At 37.3% G+C, this 26,117-nt stretch overlaps 1 protein-coding gene across 1 annotated transcript in view; it reads left to right on the top strand.

Moving 5' to 3' along the window:
* S6kII (Ribosomal protein S6 kinase II) overlaps positions 1-26,117 on the top strand; it is a 245,358-nt gene that overhangs the window by 166,902 nt on the left and 52,339 nt on the right. The window contains exons 9-10 of the mRNA XM_089105528.1: positions 5,850-5,963; positions 10,187-10,409. Coding sequence (XP_088961654.1) covers positions 5,850-5,963; positions 10,187-10,409 — 337 coding nt within the window. The remainder of the gene's footprint in view (positions 1-5,849; positions 5,964-10,186; positions 10,410-26,117) is intronic.

Here is a 26,117-nt window from a genome sequence, read left to right as displayed (position 1 = left end):
ACACCAGAGGCGCTGACTTGGAAGAGTTTTTTTTTTTAAACACGAGAACCTGCGTTTTCCTCCTTCAATCTGTGATCAGGGTAAACGAGATTCGGCACGAAGTCTGATATTGTAATTCTGCTCACAGATTATTCTTCTGAAGTTGTGACCGAAAAACCTCTCCCCGATTCCAAGGTTTTTGATGGTCCTGTCCCAGTCCACTTTATAAAGCCAAAAAGCAAGACGTTTGGCCAATATGTTACAGGAGAAACCTGTCAATACCTTCGTAAGCATTTCACAAGCGTAACACAGCGAGTTGACGTCGTCTTTAGCGTTTTAAGTCCGACAGTTTAAAAACTTCTACACGAAAAAAACGCGGCAAGCCTATGTATTTGACGAAAGTTGAAGAAAGAACGCCAATTCCAAAAAACTGGACTAGTTTCCTTCAGTGTTGAGACAACAAGCAGAGCCTATTCGAGTTCATGGCAAAAAAAGAATTGCGACACTATTATCAATCATTTGGTTGTCGTGACTTCTAGTGACAGTGCAAGAAGTACAATTCCATCTGACTTGGCTGAAATTCATCGTAGCAACCATGAGGAGGGAGATAGCAGGATGGCCATACACTGGCTTCATCAAGCGTGCTGCAATATGAAATCCATCACTGTCAAGTCGGTTGATTCATATGTAGTTGTTCTGCTCATCGCAAAGTACTTTCTGATTAGGATTAATCAACTGTACGTAGCATACGGCCAAGGGAAGAGTTTCTACTACATTCCTGTTCACGACATAGCAACTGCACTTGGCGAAGAAAAGGCAGAGTCACTGCTTTTTTTCCATGCTCTGTGTGGCTGCGACACTGTGTCCGCATTCCTGTGGCAAGGCAAAGGAGGGTTTTGGAAAGCATGGGAAGCGCACGGTGCCATAACACCGGCCTTTCTTCTCCTCTTCAAGAGCTCACTGAAAACAACTTTGCACAGATTGTAAAGTTCATTGTGCTTGTATATGACAGATCCAGTTGGAAAGAGTCGGTAAACAAGTTGAGGAAGTATCTGTTCACAAAAAAAAGGATCATCCATGGACAGACTTCCGCCAACCCAGGATGCGCTTAGCCAACACATTCGGCGCTTACATTCAAGCCCAGGTATGGTCCAGTTATCATCTTGTCATTATTCCCAAAAAGAACCCCAATGATTACGGATGGGATAAGACTAGCAATGGGTTTTGGGCTCCCCGATGGTCAACTCTTCCCCAAGCTTCTGTCGCCTGTCGAGAGCTTAACGATGCAATTGCAAAAAGCAAAGTTTTGGGCGCTGCAACTGCAAGAGCAGCTCACTTGAGTGCACCGAGTTATGTTCTTGCCACGGGGCCTTCCAAGTAAAAGGAATTTTTATGTATTATGTATTTTGATGTCATTTTTAAGGTTTAAGCCTAACTTAGAATATCGGTTGCTCAACATGGGATCTGATATCTCAGTGAAGTATTATATTATTTGATAACTATTGCCTTTTTTTGTATTCCATTTTCCAATAACAATCAAGATAAGTTAGCTAAAGTAGCAAACGGAAATGGCTTTTTGGTTGCGCAACTCCGACAAAGTGCCATGTAGGTCTCTATGTGTGTTCCAAATCCCTCATTCTTTTCCTGTCATTAAGCGTCGTGGGCTTTGCTGGGCACTCTAAATCGTGCTTCGTATCGCATGTTCGATGTCATTTCGAATTATCGCTTGTTTTAAGAGAATAATGTTTTGTAAATTTTTATATTTTCGGGCTTGAAGCGGGCATTAAGACATGTCAGGACCAGATTCTGGCTTACAGATTCACTTTCTTTTCAACACCACTCGTCTCTCGGTATTTCAAACCGTGTTTCTACTAAATCTGAACTTTCTGTAACAAGCAGATGGGGTTTGCGCTTTTAGCGAACTTTTCAGCGATTGCAAATGTGCTATAAAGCGATCGCTCGACTTTCTACCGGTTGTTATTGGGTTCCCCATACTTTGTACCACGTTATCACTTTTTCCGGAGTTTCTTCAAATTTTCCATCAGTTTTGCGCTTTTTGCGTGTTTTTGGGCGCATAAATTTGCGCCTTGACGTGCAGACTCAAGCTATTGCTTGTAATCTTCGGACTTCTTTATACTCAAAACTATGATTTTGCTTGTTTTTAGTATTACATGGGATAGGCGCTCCTACTTTGCGCTTTACGTGCTTTTTTAGCGCTCTATTGTGCGCTTCAGAGCGATCCTTTACTTTTTATATAGCCACCATTGGAATCGCCATATCTTAAAATGTATATTCAGAGGTTTTGATGCTTCTGTAGAGATGCTGGCAAACTTGCGGTTTTTTTTTAGAACTTCGGGCGCTCGTAAAGGTTCTTTAGAGCGCCCGCTCGACGTGCTTCCCGTCAGCATTAGATTTCCCGTGTTTTAATCTATATTTCCACCAATTTTCGTGGTTAGGTCACTACACTATGGTTAGGTAATGTGAAAAAAAAGAAAAAAAAAAGAAGTGATAAGTGAATACTTACCGTTTCTGTTTTGGAATTGGAATCGGGAACTTTTGTCAGAACCGAGAGACAAAACGAAAGAGAACAACGTTTAAAAAGGAGAGACAAACTTAATTTTGTATGTTAGGTTTCAGCCTATTTTTCGAAATTCCTAAAAGTTGGTTTTCGCAATAAACTTTTACCATTATGATTAATTCGCCTGAGCCTGAGTTCGGAGCTGCTAAAATATGCAGGTCCTGTTATGCTCCTGTTTCTCCACACCCTGTTCTATACAATCTGGCAAACTGAAATAATCCCCGTAGATTGACGGAAGGGTGTCATTATCTCCTTATGGAAGAGGAAAGGCTCTAGAAGTGACTGCTCGAACTACCGTGGAATAGCTCTGCTGTCAGTTCCTGGAAAACTTTTCTCAATGGTCCTGCTAGATCGATGTCGAAATATCATTCGGAAAATCCGGCGACCGGAGCAAGCTGGTTTCATGTCGGACCGTTCAACCATCGAGCAGATTTTTACGATCCGACAAATCATAGAAAAAGCCACGGAGTTCCGACAAAAAGCTTTTTTTAACTTCGTCGACTTCCGTGCTGCGTTCGACTCAGTGGACCGAAAAGCTCTTTGGCGGATTCTAGAATCGACAGGCCTCCCTGAGATATAATGCAGACTCTTCAAAGCTCTACACCATGGGACGGAGAGCTGTGTTCAAGTGAACGGCCGGCGCAGCCCGTTCTTCCAAATCACGACAGGAGTGCGCCAAGGATGTGCAGTGGCCCCAGAGCTCTTCAATGTCATCATAGACTACGTTATTGCAAGGACTACTTCACGTCTCAGCTTTGGACTCAAGTTTGGAGATTGTGTCATTACAGATGCTGATTTTGTCGATGACTTGGCCATTCTGGCGGACTCCATGGAGCCGTTGCTGGAAGCGCTTCGAATCCTACGAGAAGAGGCTGCAAAAGTAGGACTGCAGATAAACTGGACTAAAACGAAAATTATGGCCATAGACCCATTCTCCCCTGCTGCCAATCCTTCAGTTAGCCTGGATAGCACCACTAGTATCGAAGTTGTCCAAAGGTTCACCTACCTGGGCTCTATAATTTTTTCAGATGGCTCGCTTCTTTCTAAACTACAAGCGAGAATATCCAAAGCGTCTTCTGCCATGGGCAGACTGAACCGTCACCTCTGGCAAAAACCAAACATCAGTCGTACAACGAAGCTGCGGATTTTCAACGCCCTCGTCGGCTCTGTGATGCTCTATGGAGCTGAAATGTGGCAAGCTTCAGCCGCAACCCTCAAGGCAATTGATGTCTTTCAGTCGAAGAGCCTGAGGAGGATCAAAGGTCTACGATGGCTCGACTTTGTCAGCAATGAGAAGCTGCTGCAGCTCACCAAGCAGTCTCGGTTTTCGACCCAAGCAGCCGAGCGAACATTACGATGGTTCAGACACCTACTTCGAATGCCTCCACACATACTTTCGAAAACGATCCACGACTTTGACCCTGTCAAAGCCGGTCGGAAGTAACCTTACGAACGACCGAAGAAACGATGGTCTGATAGCCTGTCTAAGTTCCTGCCGATGGCAAATATGAGTTTGAGCGTTATACAAACACTTGCCATGGACCAAAGCGGCGGGAAGGAACAGACACCATTCTCTACGCCGAGAAGCGCCCGGCAGGAGACATAACTAACTAAACTAACTATTATGATTAATCGAAATTATATTTGCCTTCAGCTTCAAGTGGTCACTTTTTGTCACTTAACTATTTTTTTTTCTTCAAAATATGTTTTTAAATTTTCGGTTATTATGGGCTAGAGTTTGTTCTTAACTCGTTTTAAATTTTTTTGGAATTGGGATCAGAATCGAAGCTAGAACAAATTTTGGCATTTTTCTATCACCAGTTACAACTCATTGTGTCAAAAATCAATATTTCTAAACCGTGCATTAGACAAACAAATTTTGTTTAAATGTTAATCGGGGAGATAATGACATGTTGTCGTTATCTTGTTTTCAAATGTCAATCGGGACAAACTTCGTTTCATATTGTAATTATAAAGATGATAGTATAGGCTTTTTTTTTAGAACCCTCAAAATTTCAAACAGTAACTCCTGTGTAATTTAACATTTTGAAGTTACTAAGATTAAATGGTTTCCTTTTCAAAGGAAATCTCCTTTCAAAGGAGATTTTTTCCTTTTCAAAGGAAAAGGAGATTTCCTTTTCAAGGAAATCTCCTTTTGAAAAATTCTTAACACTCAAACCTAAAAGAGTAAATTTGCTCATTAATTTTATCAGCAATTATGCTGTGTATATAGAGGAAATTGGTTTCTTAAAAAAATCTTTTATTATTTGAGACTTAATTTGTTAAGACTAGAATCTGGAAACACTGACCTTTTTATTCGAAAATGAGAAAAAATATGTAAAAATTCCTGTATACAATTGATGATGCTGTCTTATCAAACCTTACCTCAATGTTGTATATTAATTCAACGTAGGAGAGCCTTACAGACCAAAAATTAATTATGCATTCATTAAATCACAAAATTACTGATTGAAAGGTTGTGTGTTATTTAAAATTGTGTTTGACTCTTGAAAAAAAAAATCAAGGCGTATCCTGTTGCGGACAGCCTTAAAATGTCCAAAAACAGCACTTATTAAACATTAGCATATTTAAAAATTAAACTGGGAAGAATTTTATGCTTAGAAATCAAACTGGGAAGAACTTTCGAAGTCGAGGACTCCTTTGAACACTAAGAAAAGGGGTCCTTGTAGTATAGCGCAAAAAAAGGAGAGAAAACTCTATTTTTTCAACTCTCTATCTCTCTCTCCCTTTCTTTGTCTCTCCTGTCTCTTTTCTCTCTTCTCTCTCTTTCTCTTTTATGTTTATATTCATTATTAGCAGCAGAGCCTGTCAGACGAGAAGGTTGAAACAAAAATTCAGTGTTTACTTTTTTGTTAAGATTGGAAGCCTAATGAGAAATAGCTTTTTCAAATTCTAGTTGTGTAACATCACACCATTATTTTCAAAACAGAAGAATAGTGATTTGCAGGAAATTACGGATCCTTACCACTTCTGTTGGAAACTTATCTCTTTGTTAAACTTATATCAAAAAGATACCAATAGAATATTTTTCCAATCTATAAATGGCCAGCTTTAAATTATTAAAGCATAATTTTGCCAGTCTAAGAATTGGGTTTTTCAGTGTTGTTAAGAAATAGAAGCGAACTGGGTATTTTTCCATGGAAAGTTTTTTTTTCCTCTATCGGCTGACGTGAAACCCAACTATCACGGCAACATTTGACTCCGGTTAGAAACTAGTTCTAGAGCCAAATAAGTAATATTAATTAGTTTTTTTTTGTATTTTGTTTTCCAGTACGAGATGCTAACAGGCAGCCTGCCCTTTCAAGGCACCAACAAAAAGGATACCATGAATCAGATATTACGTGCAAAACTAGCTATGCCACAGTCATTAACACCCGAGGCACAGGTTGGTTTCTGAACGTCTTTAATTTATACGAAAAGAGATTCCAGGTTCTCAGTTATAATTATTGCTTAGCCCAATTTACTATTATTTCTAGTAGGAACAACACGCTGGACTGAATGGGGTAGACATGGATGCGCATGCTCCTCTCCGCCATAGTCTATTCAAAGCTTCACTCTTTTCTTATTCCGATGTGGTTCTAATTTCCTTTAAAGGAAATATGGTTCTTAATTTTTATTGCAAATAATAATTATTATTGCAAATAATTGGCTAGGCGAACTATTTCGCGAACTAGGTGCGAAATAGTTCTAATAATTGACGAACTAGGGCTCTTTATATTTCTTTCATTACAGTCCTAGAAAGTTTGATTAAATCAATTTGTTCTTACAGCTTACTGTTTGATATACAGCAGTCAAAGGAGTACATAAAATCTCCTTAGACAATTACTTTACGAAAAATTAAAAAATATCTTCCTCCAGATTTATTACTGCTCATGAAAATGATCCTTGACTCCTGCCATGACCGTGGCTCCCAATATTTTAATCTCAGTTCGCAGGCTTGTTTTCCTGTTGTTCCTAACCTTTTTTCAACTACAAAAAAAACACTGGACAGTTTGTAGAATTAAATTAAAATCAAGTTGCTGTCAATTCATGACTAATTGGAGAAAAAGTCAAGACAGTTGATAGTCTGAGTGAGAGGCAGAGCTGGCATAAGCTTTTTTCAGGAATGTATAAAAATGATCATTTTCCCTTGTAGATATGTAGTCTATCATCCATCCATTCATCCATCTTGGGACAGAACTAAGGTAGATAGTCATAGAACTTTAGGGATGATCGAGATTTCTGGGTTGACTCATGACGGACAATGTGGATTGGACTTGTATAGGGGCAAACGATGGGAGTAGCTGTGACTCTCAAATTGGACAAATACTTGAGTTTTAGCTTTTGTAGAGGCACGCCTACCTCTCCAAAGTTTTTGAAAAAAACGCTGCAATTCTTCAAATTTGAACGCTGGCGATTCTCATTACGTTATAAGATTAACTTTCACTGCTAACTTTTAGACTCACAAATTCATATATAGAGCAATTTACAGCATTTCACTCCCTCGTATTTTGTAAATTCTCATATTTTTACCTGTTCTGTTGGTGTTATATTTAGTAGGACACTGTTTTAGTAATGTTTGCTTCAAACATTAGTAATGTCTCAGTCTTTTCTTGCTTTACCTTTCCTTACCTGTTGCAAAAAAAGGACCCATTCCTCTTTTCTTCTTCTTAATAAATAATATATTTTCTTTAATAATCAAGATTTATTGTTCAAATGAATTCAATAGACTTGGTTTTTCTTTTTTCCCTAATTTTTTTTCTTTTAAATCAGTGAAAAATTAGTTCACTACTTTTTTCACAACACCTTAAAGCTTCCCATTTTTTTTACAGATATACTTATTAAAACAAATCTGTTAAACTTTGTAAAAAGTTGTGTAGAATGTGCGTTTAAAAATTAAACTTGCGTTTAAAAATTTAATTTTTCTCTTAGTTTGTCTATTGGCTATTTTTGTCCTATTTTTTAAAACTCTGTATTTCCTATGGATATTGCGAATTGTTTTCTGTGTTATTTTGTTTGCCCTGTATTTCACAGGGCACACACGAGCTGGGTCTCTGCAGATTGTTTATATATATTTTTCAAAAGCATTTATTTCGATTAAGAGTAAAAGTCTTAGCGATTGTAATGGGGGGCATTTTCAAACAAAAGAAAAAGTTAGTGTGTTCAGTTTTCTTCAAATCTGTAGTTAACTGTAAATAGATATGAAGTTTGATTCTATAATCGCAAGAATTGTGGAATTTTATTTTATTTATTAAAAAACTTTTTCCACAAAATAAGTTTTCCAAAGAAAATTAAAGAACTCCATTAAACCAAAAATGAGCAAAAGTAAAATCAAATAATCTACCAAGCGTGAAACTACCACAAATCAGCATCGATAAATAAATGAAACCCAAAACAAACAGAAATTACAATAAATAACCCAGTCAACCTTAAAACGAGCAGAAATTAACATGAATAACATGAATTTGCACTTTACTGAAAAAATATAAAGGTTTTTAATTTTATAACTTTAATAAATCAAATAATATTAACATTTTGATTACTAAACATCAGTATATGAATATTAAACTGACTGTGCACATTCATTTGTATTTTTTTCAGAAGTGCAAATTATGTTCTAGCCTTGGGAAGGCACAGGGATTTTGAGCCCTACTCATGTTAATTTCTGCTCGTTTTGAGTTTGACTCGGTTATTTATTGTAATTTTTGTTCGTTTTGGGTTTCATTTATTTATCGATGCTGATTTGTGGTTGCACAATTACATCAAATAGTCGGCCACATATGCCTTCGATTATCAGCCACGTAGTACGACGCTATATCAAAGCAATACCTAAAGTCTATCACGTTGCCGTCGTGGGAAAATCGCATTGCTAAGGATGCCGCCAAACTGGTTTATTTTTATGTATTTTAGCGCAGAGATGAAATGTGTTTTTCAGTGTTTCTCCCTTCAAAATCCAGAAACAATTTCCAATCGAACGAGCATTTTTTGAAGTTTCTACGACAAAACTTTCTATAAAACCTTATATGCCCGCAGGGCATAACTTACAACCTTGGCCCTGAGGGCTGTGGGGGAGTGTCCTCCTCAAAAACATAATTTCTATCTGCAAATCAACTACGCTCAACAAATGGGCAAACTCAAAATTTTGATTGGATTTTTTGGGTGAAAGGAGGGGCGTGGGGGGGGGAGGCGGCTAGTTGCCCTCCAATCACTTTCGACTGTTAAAAAGTACGACGCTATATACGTAGTACGACGCTATATCAAAGCAATACCTAAAGTCTATCACGTTGCCGTCGTGGGAAAATCGTATTGCTAAGGATGCCGCCAAACTGGTTTATTTTTATGTATTTTAGCGCAGAGATGAAATGTGTTTTTGAGTGTTTCTCCCTTCAAAATCAAGAAAAAATTTCCAATCGAACGAGCATTTTTTGAAGTTTCTACGACAAAACTTTCTATAAAACCTTATATGCCCGCAGGGCATAACTTACAACCTTTGCCCTGAGGGCTGTGGGGGAGTGTCCTCCTCAAAATCATAATTTCTATCAGGAAATCAACTACGCTGAACAAAATGGCTATCTCGAAATTTTGATTGCATGTGTTTGGGGAAATGGTGGGCGTGGAAGGGGTGTTAGTTGCCTTCCAAGCACTTTCGACTATTAAAAAGAGGACTAGCCATTTCAGTTTCCAATCGAATGATCCCTTTTCGAAGTTTCTACGACAACTCCTTCGATACGAAGTGCCCTGGTCTAAGACCAAGAAAAAAAAAATATATTGTTCCAACATCGTTTTTTACTTAGGCAGCGCTATTGCGCTGCCTATGATAATTGCGAAAATTCCACGTTTGGTGCTAGCAGGTTTGCTGCTTGCTCGCCATGAAGATTATTTGTATACAATAATCTTTAGTAAAAAAAAAAATATATTTACAAATGAAAAGTTGAAAGCTTAAACATTTAGATTTTTTTTGGGGGGGGGTGATAACATTACTAGGGTGTTCAGTTTCTTTTAAACCTGATCTAAACCGTAAATAAGTGTTTATTTTGAGCGTTATATCAGTGGAATTCAGGGATCGTAAAAAGCTCACGTATGTTCATCAAATTTTGAGATAAAATATACATTTTCTAACAAAAAAAAAAAAAAATTTCATGAATTTTGTATGAAAAACCTCAAGCTTTAAAGCAGTAAATACAACTCGATACTTCATCAAGGCTAGGGAGAATTATTTTATCTTTAGTGATTTATCTCTGAGGACGATAAAATATAAAATCGCGAAGAAAGGAAGAAAACGAGGACAATTATAACCAGTGAAAATATTGAAAAGTTATTCAAATATTTCGATCAAGGCCTTCGCTTGAGTGCAGAATAAAACTGATTAAAATATAAAAAACCAAACTTTAAAACAAAAACACAAAACTAAAATTGGACGAACCTTTCTCAGTAACGGTGAAAGGGTAACTGAATAAAAAACACAAGTCTAAATGGCATTTCACAATTTCATTTTACGTAAATTGTCCTCGTTTTCTTCCTTTCTTCGCGATTTATGTTTTATCGTGATTAGCCAGTGTGGTCTCAGAAATGATTTATCTCTAAGCACATTTCAGTATTAGTAAATAAATTTGTCGTTCCTTACACTAGGCCTTGCTGAGGGCGCTTTTCAAGCGAACTGTTGATAATCGCCTAGGTTCAGGCACTGAACATGGTGGAGATGTTGAAGAAGTAAAGCGCCATCCCTTTTTTGCCTCTATTGACTGGGAGAAGTTGTACAAAAAACAAATTGAGCCGCCCTACAAGCCCGCCGTATGTACGATGGATGATGTATTCTACTTCGACAAACAGTACACAGAAAAGACGCCAAGAGGTATCCAATTAAAGAATTTGTTTCTTTCTTGCCAAAAGCTAGTATATCATTTATTTACAATTAAATTAAAAACAAAAGTATTATGGAATCTGATATATAGTTTGGATCAAGACACTAGAGGAGGGTAATAAATTGTTCTTCTGATAGTGGCAGCAGGTGACACTCGCTATTTGAGGGATGTGTCTGTTAAGAGCCCATAATTTTAGTAAAGATGTAGAAAATGCCTGGTATTGCCAAGTTTTTAAGAAATGTTTCCCTTATTTGTACAATCTATGAATTTATTAGCCTTGATGGCTAATAAATTCATTTTTATACATTCTTGAAAAAGGCTCATGCCAGGAGTGCCTCATTGAGCCAAGACAGACTCTCTGTCTTGGCTTTTTCTCCAACGACTACCAAAGACTACATTTATACGATTGGCCTCATTCAAATTAAAAGGTGGGTGTCTGTAAAAGGTGGTGGTCGCCAAAAAAGATTAAAATTACTTTCTGGGCTGTTGATTTTTGAATTAAAATCGAGTTGCCATCAATCTATGGCTAATTAGAGAAAAAGCCAAGACAGATAGCCTGTCTTGGCTGAATGAGGCACAGCTGGTATAAGCCTTTTTCAGGACTGTATAAAAATCATGTCATTTTCACTTGTTGATAGATAGTCTATCATCCATCTATCCAACTTGATAGTCATCAAGTAGGAGAACTAAGTTTGATAGTCATAGAACTTTAAGGATGATCGACATTTCTGGGTTGACTCATGACGGATAATATTGACTAAACTTGTATGCAAAAGGGGGGGGGGGGCGGAATTTGCTTGGACTAAGAGGCGAACAAGTGACCTAAGACTAATAGGCTTGCCTTCCTAGAGTCTCAGGCAGACTATGGTAGTCTGCTAGACTAAGGCTTATCTATAGCACTTTTTGTTGGAGTATGTTATTTTTCCCATGGTTGTTGTATATACGAAAAGGAAGGAAAGAAGGAGAAAAAGGGAAAAAAGAGAAAAATAAAATTATAGATAAACCCAGAAACAATTTGACGAAATAGTTACCATTCTTATGCGTATTCTCTACTGTCTCCTGGAAAGGTTGCTACATTAGGCTATTGCATTCTATTTCCGACAAACGAAATTTCCTATAAAAGATTCACTCTCGTTATTCGTTAATTTGCAGAGGTTATTTTTCATGTGCAGTACTCAGCCCTAGACTCTGTCTGAGTCTAACTATTCTCTTGCAATTTGTGTTTATACCTCTATCCATTTATGTTTATAATACCGTCAATATAATCATTTTCTCTTTAATGGCTAATTGCTGCCTGGCTATTCCGTTTTGCTTCTTGTAAAATTTGCTGAGGTATTCTCAGGGTTGAACGTTATTCTGTTAGAACTTGACTCTAAGTAGGACTATCTTGATGATCTTTAGATATCTGATGTTGGCGTGAGAAAATATTAACTAGAAACACATATACTGAGGAATTTACCAAGTTTATAATTTTTTTTTATTTACTTATTTGTTATTTATTTATTATTTATTATAATATCTATAAATATTATTTATTTATTTATTGTTTAGTTAAAATTTCGTTAATAGTCTCTTGATTTAGTTGATTTTAAAACTGACTTCAACCGGTCTAATAGACTTAAAAAAAAAAAAATTAAAAATGAATTAAGTGTGACTCAATCAATTGAAGTAAAGTGAATCACATTCACTTCCGATAGACATTTAAGGACTTGCATTATTATGCCTGATTGTGACATGGTTTCCCTTGGCTATAATTCAAACATTTTGCGTGAATCACTGCTGTCTGGTATACAATGCTACATAGTCGCAACTAATAGAGAGGGGGAGGGGATAATGCCTCCAAGATGGCTGCTACTTTCGATTTTTAATATTGTTTGAACTCAAGTGATTTGAGCTCAATGTTATTCTTTGAGATTTGATTCTAAACAAAACTATTTGTGTTATTTCTTCAATACAATGAGGTACACGATAAGACTACAGTATTAGTATAATAATGCTACTAACATTTTTAGGTCGTCCTAGCCAAGTGGATGGCGCGCTGGATTTGGAATTCTTTGTCCGGAGGGCAAGGGTTCGATTCCTGGTGTCGCAGGTTATTTGATTTGGGACGGGGGTTGGTGGCGTGACTTCGTAAGCTCAGCCAGAGCCGACCCAGCTCTAAATGGTTACCTGGAGAAATCTGGGGAAGGTAAACAGGAAGGGTGTGCGAAATCACAGGATGGCTGGCCCCTATCCCCCCATTGCACTTCCTGGCCGAAGGGCCTTGAGACGGAGATCAGTATCGTCGGTTCGGAGTTTAAGAAGTCTAGTGCCGTATCCTTTACCTTTCCCCTCTTTATTAACATTTTAACACAACATAACAATAACTTATCTAAACAATAATAAAACAAACAATAATTTGTATTTTTTTTTTTTTTGCTAAAAAGCGTTAATGCACTTATTCCTTTAAAATAAACGTTGCAATTTCTGGCAACTGCGTCTTATTTCCAGTATAAGAAAGTTTTTGATTTAGTTCCTTGATTAGTTTACTCTCTGAATTTAGTGCTACTCTGCTGGGACTCAATTCTAGACAAGACTGCAAACATTTCTGACTATATTGCCTCACATTAAGGAGACGATAGATTTCCTTTGGGTGTCTTTGAAGAAACCGAAATTCACCAAAAGAATGATTCGAGAAGACGTTATAAAAGATTCAAAAACAGCGATACACCAACGTTGTTGTTGATTTTCAGTGGATGAGCCAATGGAGTTTACAGTTGAAAATAATTTAAATAAAGTACAAAAATCTACGAAACCGTGTTGCTCATATCTTGTGTTATACAAAGTTCAGAAGTAATACACTAACAGTGAATCAAAGAGACAATTGTTAAATATTTTCATAGGCCTGACTGCCTTTCCATTTACATGATTTAACAAATGAAAATATTGTGAAAATGAGGATAATATTTAAAACAAAGCACTGGACAAAAAACAACCAAAAAAACAACAAACTTTAAATAGTAAAGAAATCTGAATATATGGTTTTTTTCGTTGATAAAGGCTTTCGGACGTGAAGTCGAAATATTCGGATTTCTTTTCTATTTAAAGTTGGTTTTTGATTGTTTTTTTTTAACTGCTTTATTTTAAATGTTATACCCGTTTTCACTGTATTTTCATTTGTTAAATTCTGTAGAGACAATTGTTGTTTCTTAATGGGAAAAAAAAAAGTTTTATAGTTGAAGTTAGTTTAAATAAAAATAGACAGAATCTTAATGCTGGTATTCTTGCGTTACACAAGATTTATAAATACTTATACAAAATAATAAAATTAAATAACAAGTTGTTGCTTTTTAGAGGATATGCTAATGAGTTTTCAGTTGAAGTTAGTTTAAATGAAAATAAAAATAGACAGAATCTTGCTGCTCTTACTCTTGCGTTACACAAGATTTATAAATACTGGTACAAAATAATTAAATCAAATAAGAAGTTGTTGGTTTTTAGAGGATGAGCTAATGAGTTTTCAGTTGAAGTCAGTTTAAATGAAAATAAAAATAGACAAAATCTTGCTGCTCGTACTCTTGCCTTACGCATGGTTCATAAATACTGGTACAAAATAATTAAATCAAATAAGAAGTTGATGCTTTTTAGAGGATGAGCTAATGAGTTTTCAGTTGAAGTGAGTTTAAATGAAAATAAAAATAGACAAAATCTTGCTGCTCGTACTCTTGCCTTACGCATGGTTCATAAATACTGGTACAAAATAATTAAATCAAATAAGAAGTTGATGCTTTTTAGAGGATGAGCTAATGAGTTTTCAGTTGAAGTCAGTTTAAATGAAAATAAAAATAGGCATAATCTTGCTGCTCGTACTCTTGCGTTATTCAAGATTTATAAATACTTTTACAAAATAATTAAATCAAATAAGAAGTTGTTGCTTTTTAGAGGATGAGCTAATGAGTTTTCAGTTGAAGTCAGTTTAAATGAAAATAAAAATAGACAAAATCTTGCTGCTCGTACTCTTGCCTTACGCATGGTTCATAAATACTGGTACAAAATAATTAAATCAAATAAGAAGTTGATGCTTTTTAGAGGATGAGCTAATGAGTTTTCAGTTGAAGTGAGTTTAAATGAAAATAAAAATAGACAAAATCTTGCTGCTCGTACTCTTGCCTTACGCATGGTTCATAAATACTGGTACAAAATAATTAAATCAAATAAAAAGTTGATGCTTTTTAGAGGATGAGCTAATGAGTTTTCAGTTGAAGTCAGTTTAAATGAAAATAAAAATAGGCATAATCTTGCTGCTCGTACTCTTGCCTTACGCATGGTTCATAAATACTGGTACAAAATAATTAAATCAAATAAGAAGTTGATGCTGTTTAGAGGATGAGCTAATGAGTTTTCAGTTGAAGTCAGTTTAAATGAAAATAAAAATAGACAAAATCTTGCTGCTCGTACTCTTGCCTTACGCATGGTTCATAAATACTGGTACAAAATAATTAAATCAAATAAGAAGTTGATGCTTTTTAGAGGATGAGCTAATGAGTTTTCAGTTGAAGTGAGTTTAAATGAAAATAAAAATAGACAAAATCTTGCTGCTCGTACTCTTGCCTTACGCATGGTTCATAAATACTGGTACAAAATAATTAAATCAAATAAGAAGTTGATGCTTTTTAGAGGATGAGCTAATGAGTTTTCAGTTGAAGTGAGTTTAAATGAAAATAAAAATAGACAAAATCTTGCTGCTCGTACTCTTGCCTTACGCATGGTTCATAAATACTGGTACAAAATAATTAAATCAAATAAGAAGTTGATGCTTTTTAGAGGATGAGCTAATGAGTTTTCAGTTGAAGTCAGTTTAAATGAAAATAAAAATAGGCATAATCTTGCTGCTCGTACTCTTGCGTTATTCAAGATTTATAAATACTTTTACAAAATAATTAAATCAAATAAGAAGTTGTTGCTTTTTAGAGGATGAGCTAATGAGTTTTCAGTTGAAGTCAGTTTAAATGAAAATAAAAATAGACAAAATCTTGCTGCTCGTACTCTTGCCTTACGCATGGTTCATAAATACTGGTACAAAATAATTAAATCAAATAAGAAGTTGTTGGTTTTTAGAGGATGAGCTAATGAGTTTTCAGTTGAAGTCAGTTTAAATGAAAATAAAAATAGACAAAATCTTGCTGCTCGTACTCTTGCCTTACGCATGGTTCATAAATACTGGTACAAAATAATTAAATCAAATAAGAAGTTGATGCTTTTTAGAGGATGAGCTAATGAGTTTTCAGTTGAAGTCAGTAAATGAAAATAAAAATAGACAGAATCTTGCCGCTCGTACTCTTGGGTTTCTCAAGATTTATAAATACTGGTACAAAATAATTAGATTAAATAAGAAGTTGATTTATAAGAAGATTTATAAATACTGGTACAAAATAATCAAATCAAATAAGAAATTGTTGCTTTTTAGAGGATGAGCTAATGAGTTTTCAGTTGAAGTGAGTTTAAATGAAAATAAAAATAGACATAATCTTGCTGCTTGTACTCTTACGTTACACAAGATTTATAAACACTGGTAAAAAATAATTAAATCAAATAAGAAATTGTTGCTTTTTAGAGGATGAGCTAATGAGTTTTCAGTTGAAGTTAGTTTAAATGAAAATAAAAATAGAAATAATCTTGCTGCTCGTACTCTTGCGTTACTCAAGATTTATAAATGCTGTTACAAAATAATTGAATCAAATAAGAAGCTGTTGCTTTTAAGAGGATAAGCTAATAAGCTTTCAGTTAAAGTCAGTTTAAATGAAAATTTAGAGTGTTAGCTTTTTAGAGTGTGAGCCAACCAATTTACAGTTGAAATCAGTTTAAGTGAAAATAAAAATAGACAAGATTATTTTACTCATTTCGAGATTCAGAAATAGTGATAGACTAAAAACTAAATATGAACAAAATTACAAAAACAATTGGTGCTTTTTAGTGGATTAGCTAAAGAGTTTATAGCTGATGTTAGTCTAAATTTAAAAAAAAGACAGAATCTTGACAAATTTAGAAATAGTGGTAAATAAAAGTTAATTCTAGTATGAAGTTGTTGCTTTTTAGAGGATGACCTGCAGTTGAAGTCAGTTTAAATGAACTCTTGTTGAGTCAGTTCTTGTACAATCTTAGAATGGGATATATTGCATTTATTCATTGTGAAAGCTTTAAGCTTATGTGTATGATCTCTTAAGCTGTTATTGTAAAAGCACGTTAAAAATTTAATTACAATTTTTTTTAATCAAAATAAAAAAAATAGATCTACTCTCTTTAAGTGAGCAATAATTGTGTATGTATACGTATATTTATGTATTTTTTCCCGAAACGGGCTCTATAATTTTTTCTGAAAAGTGGCACTCTGAGATTTTCTGGAAAAACGATCTAGATAGGTCACGAGTTCGGGGTATTTTGTTTAGAGGTTTAATTTTGGAAAATAATTTTCATATGAACGACGTCAAATTCATATGCATTTAAACAGCAACTTCCTGGAGGTGGTCGCTTCGTTTTTGGCATCTATGACACATGCAAAATTACACAAGATGACAAATGACCTGAATAGCTAAAGCAAAAGGTATGGAGCAAATGACAACGAGACAACGAAAATGTTGCACAAGGAAATCTTTGGTTAGAAGATAAATCAGAATTACAATGCCATGCGAAAATATACAAGATGATAAATGAATCTGAACAGCTAAAGCTAAAGGCAGGGAAGAAATGTCTCAGCTATTGCTGAACGAAAATGAAGCACAGTCGAATCTACGGTTAGAAGACATACTACAACAAGCATCACAACGAATAACAAATGAAAATGACCAACAACGAAATCTACGGTTAGAAGACAAGCGACAGCGAGGATTACATCGAATTGTAAACGGAAATGAGGTGCAACGAGCGAGAATCACAATGAAATACAAATGCAATACTGAATTATGTAACAAGATAATTAAAGCAAAAATAATTACTGGGGAAAAAATAGGAAAAGAAGTTCGCAATAATATTAGGTTAGTAGACAAGCGACAGCGAGCACATATGTACAAGCCTGCCACGTGTCGAGTATTTAAAAGCTAAGAAAACTATCTCTTTACTTTCTAGTTATGATTAAAAATTTTGTATGCTAGGATAAGTGCGTAGAATTTTTTCCCATTGTCAAAATGCAAAACAGGCATAATATATTTAAAGTTTTCAAATTTGGAGTATTTTATTGGCTCTTAACTTCGTCTGCTTTTATTGAAATTCTCTAAAATAAAGGCCGTTAACTCAAAATTACCGAAAAATTTAGAACGTTGGATATAAGCTGAGTTTTTTATATGTCAATCTGACTAATTTCATGCAAAAATTAGTTAAACGAGTTTTCTGCCCAGGGTACTACTCACTTGTGTTTAATTCAGCACATTAATAGTCGAAAGGGATTGGAGGGCAATTAGGGCCCCCCCCCCCCGCCCATCTTTCCCCCAAACACATGCAATCAAAATTGTGAGAAAGCCATTTTGCTCAACGCAGTTGATTTCCAGATAGAAAAAAGGTTTTTGAGGAGGACACTCCCCCACAACCGTCAGGGCAAGGATTTTATGTTATGCCCTGGGGGCATATAAGGCTTTTATAGAAGGCGCTGTCGTAGAAACTTCAAAACAGGCTCATTCGATTGGAAATTCAAAGGGCTAGTGCCCTTTTTAATAATTGAAAGTTATTGGAGGGCAACTAGCCCCCCCCCCCTTCACGTCCATCATTCCCCCAAACACATCCAATCAAAATTTTGAGATAGGCATTTGGTCAGCGTAGCTGATTTCCAGATAGAAAATATCTTTTTGAGGAGGACACTCCCCCACAACCCTCGGGGCAAGGGTTTTAAAATATGCTCTGGGGACATATAAGGTTTTTATAAGAAGGCGTTGTAGTAGAAACTTGAAAACAGGCTCATTCGATTGGAAATTCAAAGGGCTAGTTCCCTTCTTAATAGTCGAAAGTGATTGGAGGGGAACTAGCCCCTCCCCCACGCCCATCATTCTCCCAAACACATCCAATTAAAATTTTGAGATGGCCATTTTGTTCAGCGTAGTTGATTTCCAGATAGAAAATATGTTTTTGAGGAGGACACTCGACAACAACCCTCAGTGCAAGGGGTTTAAGTTATGTCCTGGGGTACATAAGGTTTTTATAGTAGGCGTTGTCATAGAAACTTCAAAAGGGGCTCATTTGATTGGAAATTCAAAGGGCTAGTGCCCTTTTTAATAGTTGAAAGTGATTGGAGGGCAACTAGCCCCCCCCCCCCACGTACATCATTCATCCAAACACATCCAATCAAAATTTTGAGATAGCCATTTTGTTTAGCGTAGGCTAGTTTATTTCCAGATAGAAAATATGTTTTTGATAAGGACACTCCTCCACAACCCTCAGGGCAAGGGTTTTAAGTTATGCCCTGGGGGCATATAAGGTTTTTATAGAAAGCGTTGTCGTAGAAACTTCAAAAAAGGCTCATTCGATTGGAAATTCAAAAGGCTAGTGCCCTTTTCAATCTTCGAAAGTGATAGGAGGGCAACTAGCCCCCCACGCCTATCATTCCCCCAAACACATCCTATCAAAATTTTGAGATAGCCATTTTGTTCAGCGTAGTTGATTTCCAGATAGAAAATATGTTTTTGAGGAGGACACTCCCCCACAACCCTCAGGGCAAGGGTTTTAAGTTATGCCCAGGGGGCATTTAATGTTTTTGTAGAAGGCGTTGTCCTATAAACATTAAAAAAAGCTCATTCAATTGGAAATTCAAAGGACTAGTGCCCTTTTTAATAGTCGAAAGTGATTGGAGGGTAACTAGCCCCCCCCACGCCCATCATTCCCCCAAACACATCCAATAAAATATTTTGAGATAGCCATTTTGTTCAGCGTAGTTGATTTACAGATAGAAAATATGTTTTGAGGAGGATACTCCGCCACAGCCCTCAGGGCAAGTGTTTTAAGTTATGCCCTGGGGGCATATAAGGTTTTTATAGAAGACGTTGTCGTAGAAACTTCAGAAAAGGGCTCATTCGATTTGAAATTCAAAGGGCTAGTGCCCTTTTTAATAGTAGAAAGTGATTAGTAATATTTTTTTTGTTATTGTTGTTTAGACCGGGGCACTTCGTATCCAAGGAGTTGTCGTAGGAACTTCGAAAAGGGCTCATTCGATTGAAAATAGAAAGGGCTAATGCCCTTCTTAATAGTTGAAAGTGATTGGAGGGCAACTAATCCCCCTTCCACTCCCACCCTCCCATTTGCCCATTATGTTTAAAAACTAAATGTTGCCTTAAGATTAAATCAAAATGCACTGTGATAATGCAAATTCCCAGTAAGGCATCTCAGCAGTATCCGACTGCTGGTATTATGTTCAAACTTTCGAGGCTACTTCTGCTCTTAAAATTTAACCAAATCAAAATAGTGTAAGTGTATCAAAGCTATCAAAGAAAGTAAACAGATTTTTTTGCGAATGGTGTCAAGTTTTCCATTTCAGGTCAACTAGAGGAGGTATGAAACTAAGTTAAACTATTTTTGTCCAGATTTTTAAAATGGTGTATGTTGTTAAAAATTGCTGAAAATTTTTCTCCAGCATTCAAATAGCAGGCCAAACTATAAAGTCTTAAAAAACGAAAATATTTAAAGTGTTATTTTCTTTTTCCCTGAAAAGACTATGTCAATATATAACGAACAGAAATTAATTAAAAAAACATTTTACACAAGATTAGTTTTTCAAAGAAAAGTAAAGAACTCCATTAAACAAAAAATGAGCAAAAATAAAATCAAATAATCTACCAAGCTCGAAACTACCACAAATCAGCATCGATAAATGAATGAAACCCAAAACGAACAAAAATTAAAATAAATAACCGAGTCAAACTCAAAACGAGCAGAAATTAACAGAAGCTGGGCGCAAAACCCCTATGCCTTCCCAAGGCCAGAAAACAATTTGCACTTTATTGAAAACAATATAAATGTTTTACTTTTATAACATAAATCAAACAGTTTTAACATTTTGATCACTAAATATCAGTATATGTATATTAAACTGACAATGCACATTCATTTGTATTTTTTCAGTAAAGTGCAAATTTTGTTCTGGTCTTGGGAAGGCATAGGGGTTTTGCACCCAACTTATGTTAAATACGCTGAACAAAAAAATATAAATGTTTTTACTTTTATAACTTTAATAAATCAAATAATTTTTACATTTTGATTACTAAATATCAGTATATTTATATTAAACGGACAATGCACACTCATTTGTATTTTTATAAGCCCTTTGAATTTCCAATTGAATGAGCCTGTTTTGAAGTTTGTACGACAACGCCTTCAATAAAAACCTTATATGCCCCCAGGGCATAACTTAAAACTCTTGCCCTGAGGGTTGTGGAGGATTGTCCTCCTCAAAAACCTATTTTCTATCTGAAAATCAGCTACGCTGAACAAAATGGCTATATCACAATTTTGATTGAAAGAGTTTGGGGGAATGAGGGGCGTGGGGGGGGGCTAGTTGCCCTCCAATCACTTTCGACTATTAAAAAGGGCACTAGCCCTTTGAATTTCCAATCGAATGAGCTTTTTCTGAAGTTTATAAGACAACACCCTCTATAAAAACCTTATATGCCCCCAGGGCATAACTGAAAACCCTCGCCCAGAGGATTGTGGGGGAGTCTCCTCCTCAAAAACACATTTTCTATCTGGAAATCAACTACGCTGAACAAAATGGCTATCTAAAAATTTCGATTGGATGTTTTTTGGGGAATGATTGGCGTGAGGGGGGGGGGAGCTAGTTGCCCTCCAATCACTTTCAAATATAAAAAGGGCTCTAGAACTCGCGATTTCCAATCGAATGAGCCCCTTTTGAAGTTTTTACGACGACCCCTTCTATATGAAGTGCCCTGCTTAAAAAAAAAAAATAATAATAAACTGTACATTGTGTCAACATTGATCTTATATGCCCTCAGGGCATAACTTAAAACCCTTGTCCCGAGGGTTGTGGGGGAGTGTCCTCCTCAAAAACATATCTTCTATCTGGAAATCAACTACGCTGAAAAAAATGGCTATCTCAAAATTTTGATTGGATGTTTTGGGGGAATGATGGGCGTGGGGGGGGGGGGCTAGATGCCCTCCAATCACTTTCGACTATTAAAAAGGGCACTAGCCACTCCAATTTCCAATCGAATGAGCCCTTTTCGAAGTTTCTACGACGACTCCATCGATACGAAGTGCCCGGGTATGGAGAGAGAAAAAAAAAACACGTTGTGCCCACATCGTTCTTTACTTAGGCAGCGCTAGTGCGCTGTCTACGATAAAACCTTTAGCGTAAAGAGTGAGGCGTTGAGGAGGGGACAACCCCTTTTCATATACGGAAATATTTTTGTTCGTTTTAAGTTTTAATGTTGCTCCTTACTTTCAGTTTAAAAAAAACTTCTTATTGTATTTAATTATTTCTGAACGTTTTTCAACTAATGTATGTTCGAATTTGGCTCACCGTACATGAAAAATTAAAACCAAATTTGCAAATTATTTTCGGAAGATTTATTCCTTATATGGAGGGTTGTCCCCTCCTCATTATCTTTACTCGCTAAAGCTGTTAGCATTTTAAAAATGGCTTTCATACATGGAGGGGGCATCCCCCCCCCCACTTGGAAATCTTCTTCGGTGAAATTTCATCCAACGTAAAGTAAACATTCTCCCCGTCAAATTCCCTCCAGACAGTTCCATCCTTGCTGAGAATCCCCCCGCTGAAAAAACAACATTAAAACTTAAAACTAACAGAAATTATTCCGTTTATGAAAGGCGTTATTTTCTTCTCAACGCCTCGCTCTTTACACTATAGCTTGACTCTGTCACAGCTCTATTTTTTAAAACAATGATAACTTTAGCATACAGAGCGAGACGTTGAGGAGGGGAAAACCCCCTTTTATATACGGAATAATTTCTGTTCGTTTTAAGTTTTAATGTCGCTTCTTGCTTTCAGTAAAAAAGCTTGTTTTTTTATTTAATTTCTGGACGTTTTCCAACTAACGCAGGTTCGAATTTGGCTCACCGTACGTGAAAAATTAAAACAAAATTCGCATATTAATTTTGGGAGATTTATTCCGTATATGAAGGGTTGCCCCCTCCTTGTTACCGTTTTCTTTACGTTAAAGCTGTTAGCACTTTTAAAAAAGCTTCCTATTCTAATTAAATGGCCCTCGTGTTTCAGTAAACGCTCTTAAAAAATTATTCCATCCATCTTCCACCTTTTCAAATTTTCAACTCTTCAGTTTAGCATTCAACTGTTCTTGAAAACTATTCAACTGGTTCAACTCTTCATTCACTATGTTATTGATGTGGCGTCTGTATGAGCATCTATCTTCAATCAGTCGTAGAAGTTGCGGCAGTTTGAGTGTAGAGAAGTTGTATTTCCATCTCTTAGGGGGCAGACCTCTAGGGCGAGAACCCTGCACGCGACCATCGAAGACTATTTTCGGCAGACGAGAATTTTCCATACGCTGGGTGTGGCCTAGCCACCTAAGTTGTTGCAGTTTTATTTTATCAAGTATGGTGTGTTTGATCTTGAGGCTTTCAAACAACCTAATACTAAAGATCCTGTCCAGGTACGTAATACTAGCAACACGGCGGAGTGACTTTGTTTCAAATGTGGATAGGTGACGTTGGTCATCTGTTTTGAGGGTCCATGATTCACAGGTGTACATAGCAATGGGGATAATCAGTGTGTTAAAGAGTCTTGTTTTCAGCAGTGTCGACAAATTCTTGTTCCTCCAGATCGGCATCAAGGCTTTAAAGCTAGAGTTTGCAAGTGCCAGGCGCCTCTTAATATCTTTCGAGTGATTGTTATCAGACGTTATAAGGCTACCAAGATAGGTGAAATCTTCGACCCATTCTATGTTGTCACCACCGAGCTGGAGGCTTAAGGTTTCTTGGTTTTCCGACTTTCGCGAGCAGAGCATGGCTTTCGTCTTTGAGGAATTGATGGTCATTCCAAAGGAGCTGGTGGTTGATTGGATGTTGTCGGCCTGGGACTGAAGATCCCCAAGGTTCTCAGCTACTTGGTCTATGTCGTCTGCATAAGCTAATTTATCAATCGATAGTCCCCCAATGTGGACACCTGACGAGTTGTCAAGGAGTGAGAAGACAGCGGTAAGGAACAGGTTAAACAGTTCCGGTGAAAGCAAGCAACCGTGCAGCACACCAGTCGATGTTTCAAAGCTATCGGAAAGGCCTTCTCCCGTCATGACGTGGCTTCTGGATTTTGAGTACATATCTCTGATCAATGATGCTAAGTTCTGTGGTATACCAAAATGGAGAAGAATTTACCATAGACCTTCTCTCCATATGAGGTCGGAAGCCTGCTTAAAGTCAATGAAAAGGTGGAAAATACTACGTCCGAGTTCAAGATATATTTCCATAATCTGATGGGCCGTAAATATCTGATCAATCGTTGACTTGTTTGGGTGGAAACCGGCCTGATATTCTAGAATCACAGTTGAAGATATAGCTCTTATACGCTCTAGCATTACTCTAGTGAGTATTTTAGCGGCATGGCTCGTAAGGCTTATAGGCCTGTAGTTATCACAGATTGCTTTCGAGCCTTTCTTATGGATTGGAACTATCATGGCTTCACACCATGAGGAGGGGAAGTGACCTTCTTCCCAAGCAGCAGTAGTAATTTTTAGGTATAGGTCAACAAGGGGATCGCAATTTACTTTTAGTAATTCCGGTTGGATTCCATCTGAGCCTGCAGCTTTATTTGTCCTTAAACCCTTGATAGCCAATTCTATCTCAGATCGAAGTGGGAGTGGGCTTGGGTCTACGGCAATTGTGGGGAAGCTGTTAAGCATCGATGGGTCTGGGAGAATCGTTGAGTATAATTTGCTCTCAAAGTGTTCTTTCCATCTGGTTCGGATCCCGTCTATAGTTTGGATCTGGTTACCATCTTCATCAAGGAGGGTACAGGCTTTCAGTCCCTTTTTTTTGGCTAGTTCCCTCACTCGCCTGCACATGAAGTGAGAGACACCTTTCTTGAATGCCATTTGGCATTGCTCACATTGTTCCCTTATATAGGAGCGGTGAGCACGGCGGGTGGCTTTCTCTACCACACGTTTCAATCGTTTGTACATATCCCGACTTTCTCTATCTAGTTTGTTAGTGTGGTTGCGTTTTTCCTCACATAATGAGTTTATCTCATCCGTGATCCAAGGTTTATGGTCCGCCTTTTGGACTCCCAGGGTCGACTGGGCGACATCGCATATAACCTGTGAGCTACTCTTCACAAGATTATCGATGTCATCTTTTGATAGAGTTAGCGGGGATGTAGAGAGGAGTTCAGAAATTCTTTCGGAAAGAGTAGTGGTGTAATTTTGTCGAGTAGTTTGGTCTTTTAAGAGGTCTACTCTGAATCTGGGAGGCTTTCTGGAGAGTTTCGCGGCCGCTTTTAGAAGCATTTTAAAGGAAGTCAAAAAAAGCGAGTGGTCGCTATCGAAGTTGCCGCCAGCCAAACTGACTGTATTTATTGTGTAAGATTTACAGCGTTTAGAAAAGAGTATATAATCTATTAGATTCAGAGTCCTTCCATCTGAGGAGGTCCAGTTTGTTTTGCGTCGGGCTCTGTGTTTGAAGAATGTGTTAGTGATAACAAGATCACTATCTCGGCAAAATTCCATTAGGCGCTCACCTCTCTTGCTCAGCTGGCCATGGCCAAATTTGCCCATCACGTCCTTGTTGCCAGATGGGTCAGCACCGACAATGGCGTTGAAATCCCCGATGATAAAGACTATATCTTTTTTTGGCACGGAGTCCACTAGACACTGATGATGGAGATAAAAGTTTTCGGATTCTTCATCATCTCTGCTAGAGTCGGGTGCATATACTTGGATGATTGTAAGATTCGCTGGTGAGCCTTTCAGGCGGATCATGATCAGACGTTCTGAGATGGGTGTTGCTGCGATTAGTGATCTCCTAGCCTTACTGGAGAGTAAGAAGCCTACTCCCTGCCGGTGTTTCCCATCAGTACGTCCTGATGGTACAAGAGTAGCTTCATCAAGTTTTTCTTCGCCGGTGACTGGGATATGGGTTTCGGATAGGCCGACTACGTGCCAATTGTAACGGTTTATCTCTCTCAGGAGGAGTTCCTTTTTTCCTTGTTTTGCAAGCGTTCTGATATTAAGGGTACCAATTGATAAAGTCGATTTAAGTGATATAATGGCCACCAGGGATGGAGTTGTCAAAGTTGAGGTATTCGCGCGATTAGCGGTCGTCGTATCGTCGGCTGCCCCGGACGCGGTAGATCTAAACGCATGGCCTTCGTCGGTTTCCCCGGACGCGGTAGCACTGGTTCTCACATTCATTTGTTTGCTCATTATCATCATAAAAGTGAAAAAAGGGGTTTCTTGGCTGGCGTCAGGACAGCGGCAAGCCACTCCTCTCTGTCCCTAGCAGGGCCCGACTATATCTCCTACCGATAATGCGTCCTTATGGCATCCTGCATCACCAACAATTTACCCATTGCTGGGGAAGTGGATTGTGACTGGCGGGACGTGTCCACGCGCCGGTGGGCCCAGCCCCGTGCACATCAGAGGGGCCATCCTCCTCCTCCACCTGTATTTATGTCCCCCAGGTGAGGGTGTTCCAGTTATATTTCAAGACCCCCAGAAACTGGGTCCCCCCTTGGTCCGCGCCTCCTCTCTCCATGG

Source organism: Artemia sp. Qi Xiang Cuo, chromosome 2 (assembly GCF_049724085.1).
Source record: "Artemia sp. Qi Xiang Cuo chromosome 2, ASM4972408v1, whole genome shotgun sequence".
In the NCBI taxonomy this organism is placed as follows: domain Eukaryota; kingdom Metazoa; phylum Arthropoda; class Branchiopoda; order Anostraca; family Artemiidae; genus Artemia; species Artemia sp. Qi Xiang Cuo.
This window is presented reverse-complemented; position numbering and strand designations above follow the sequence as displayed.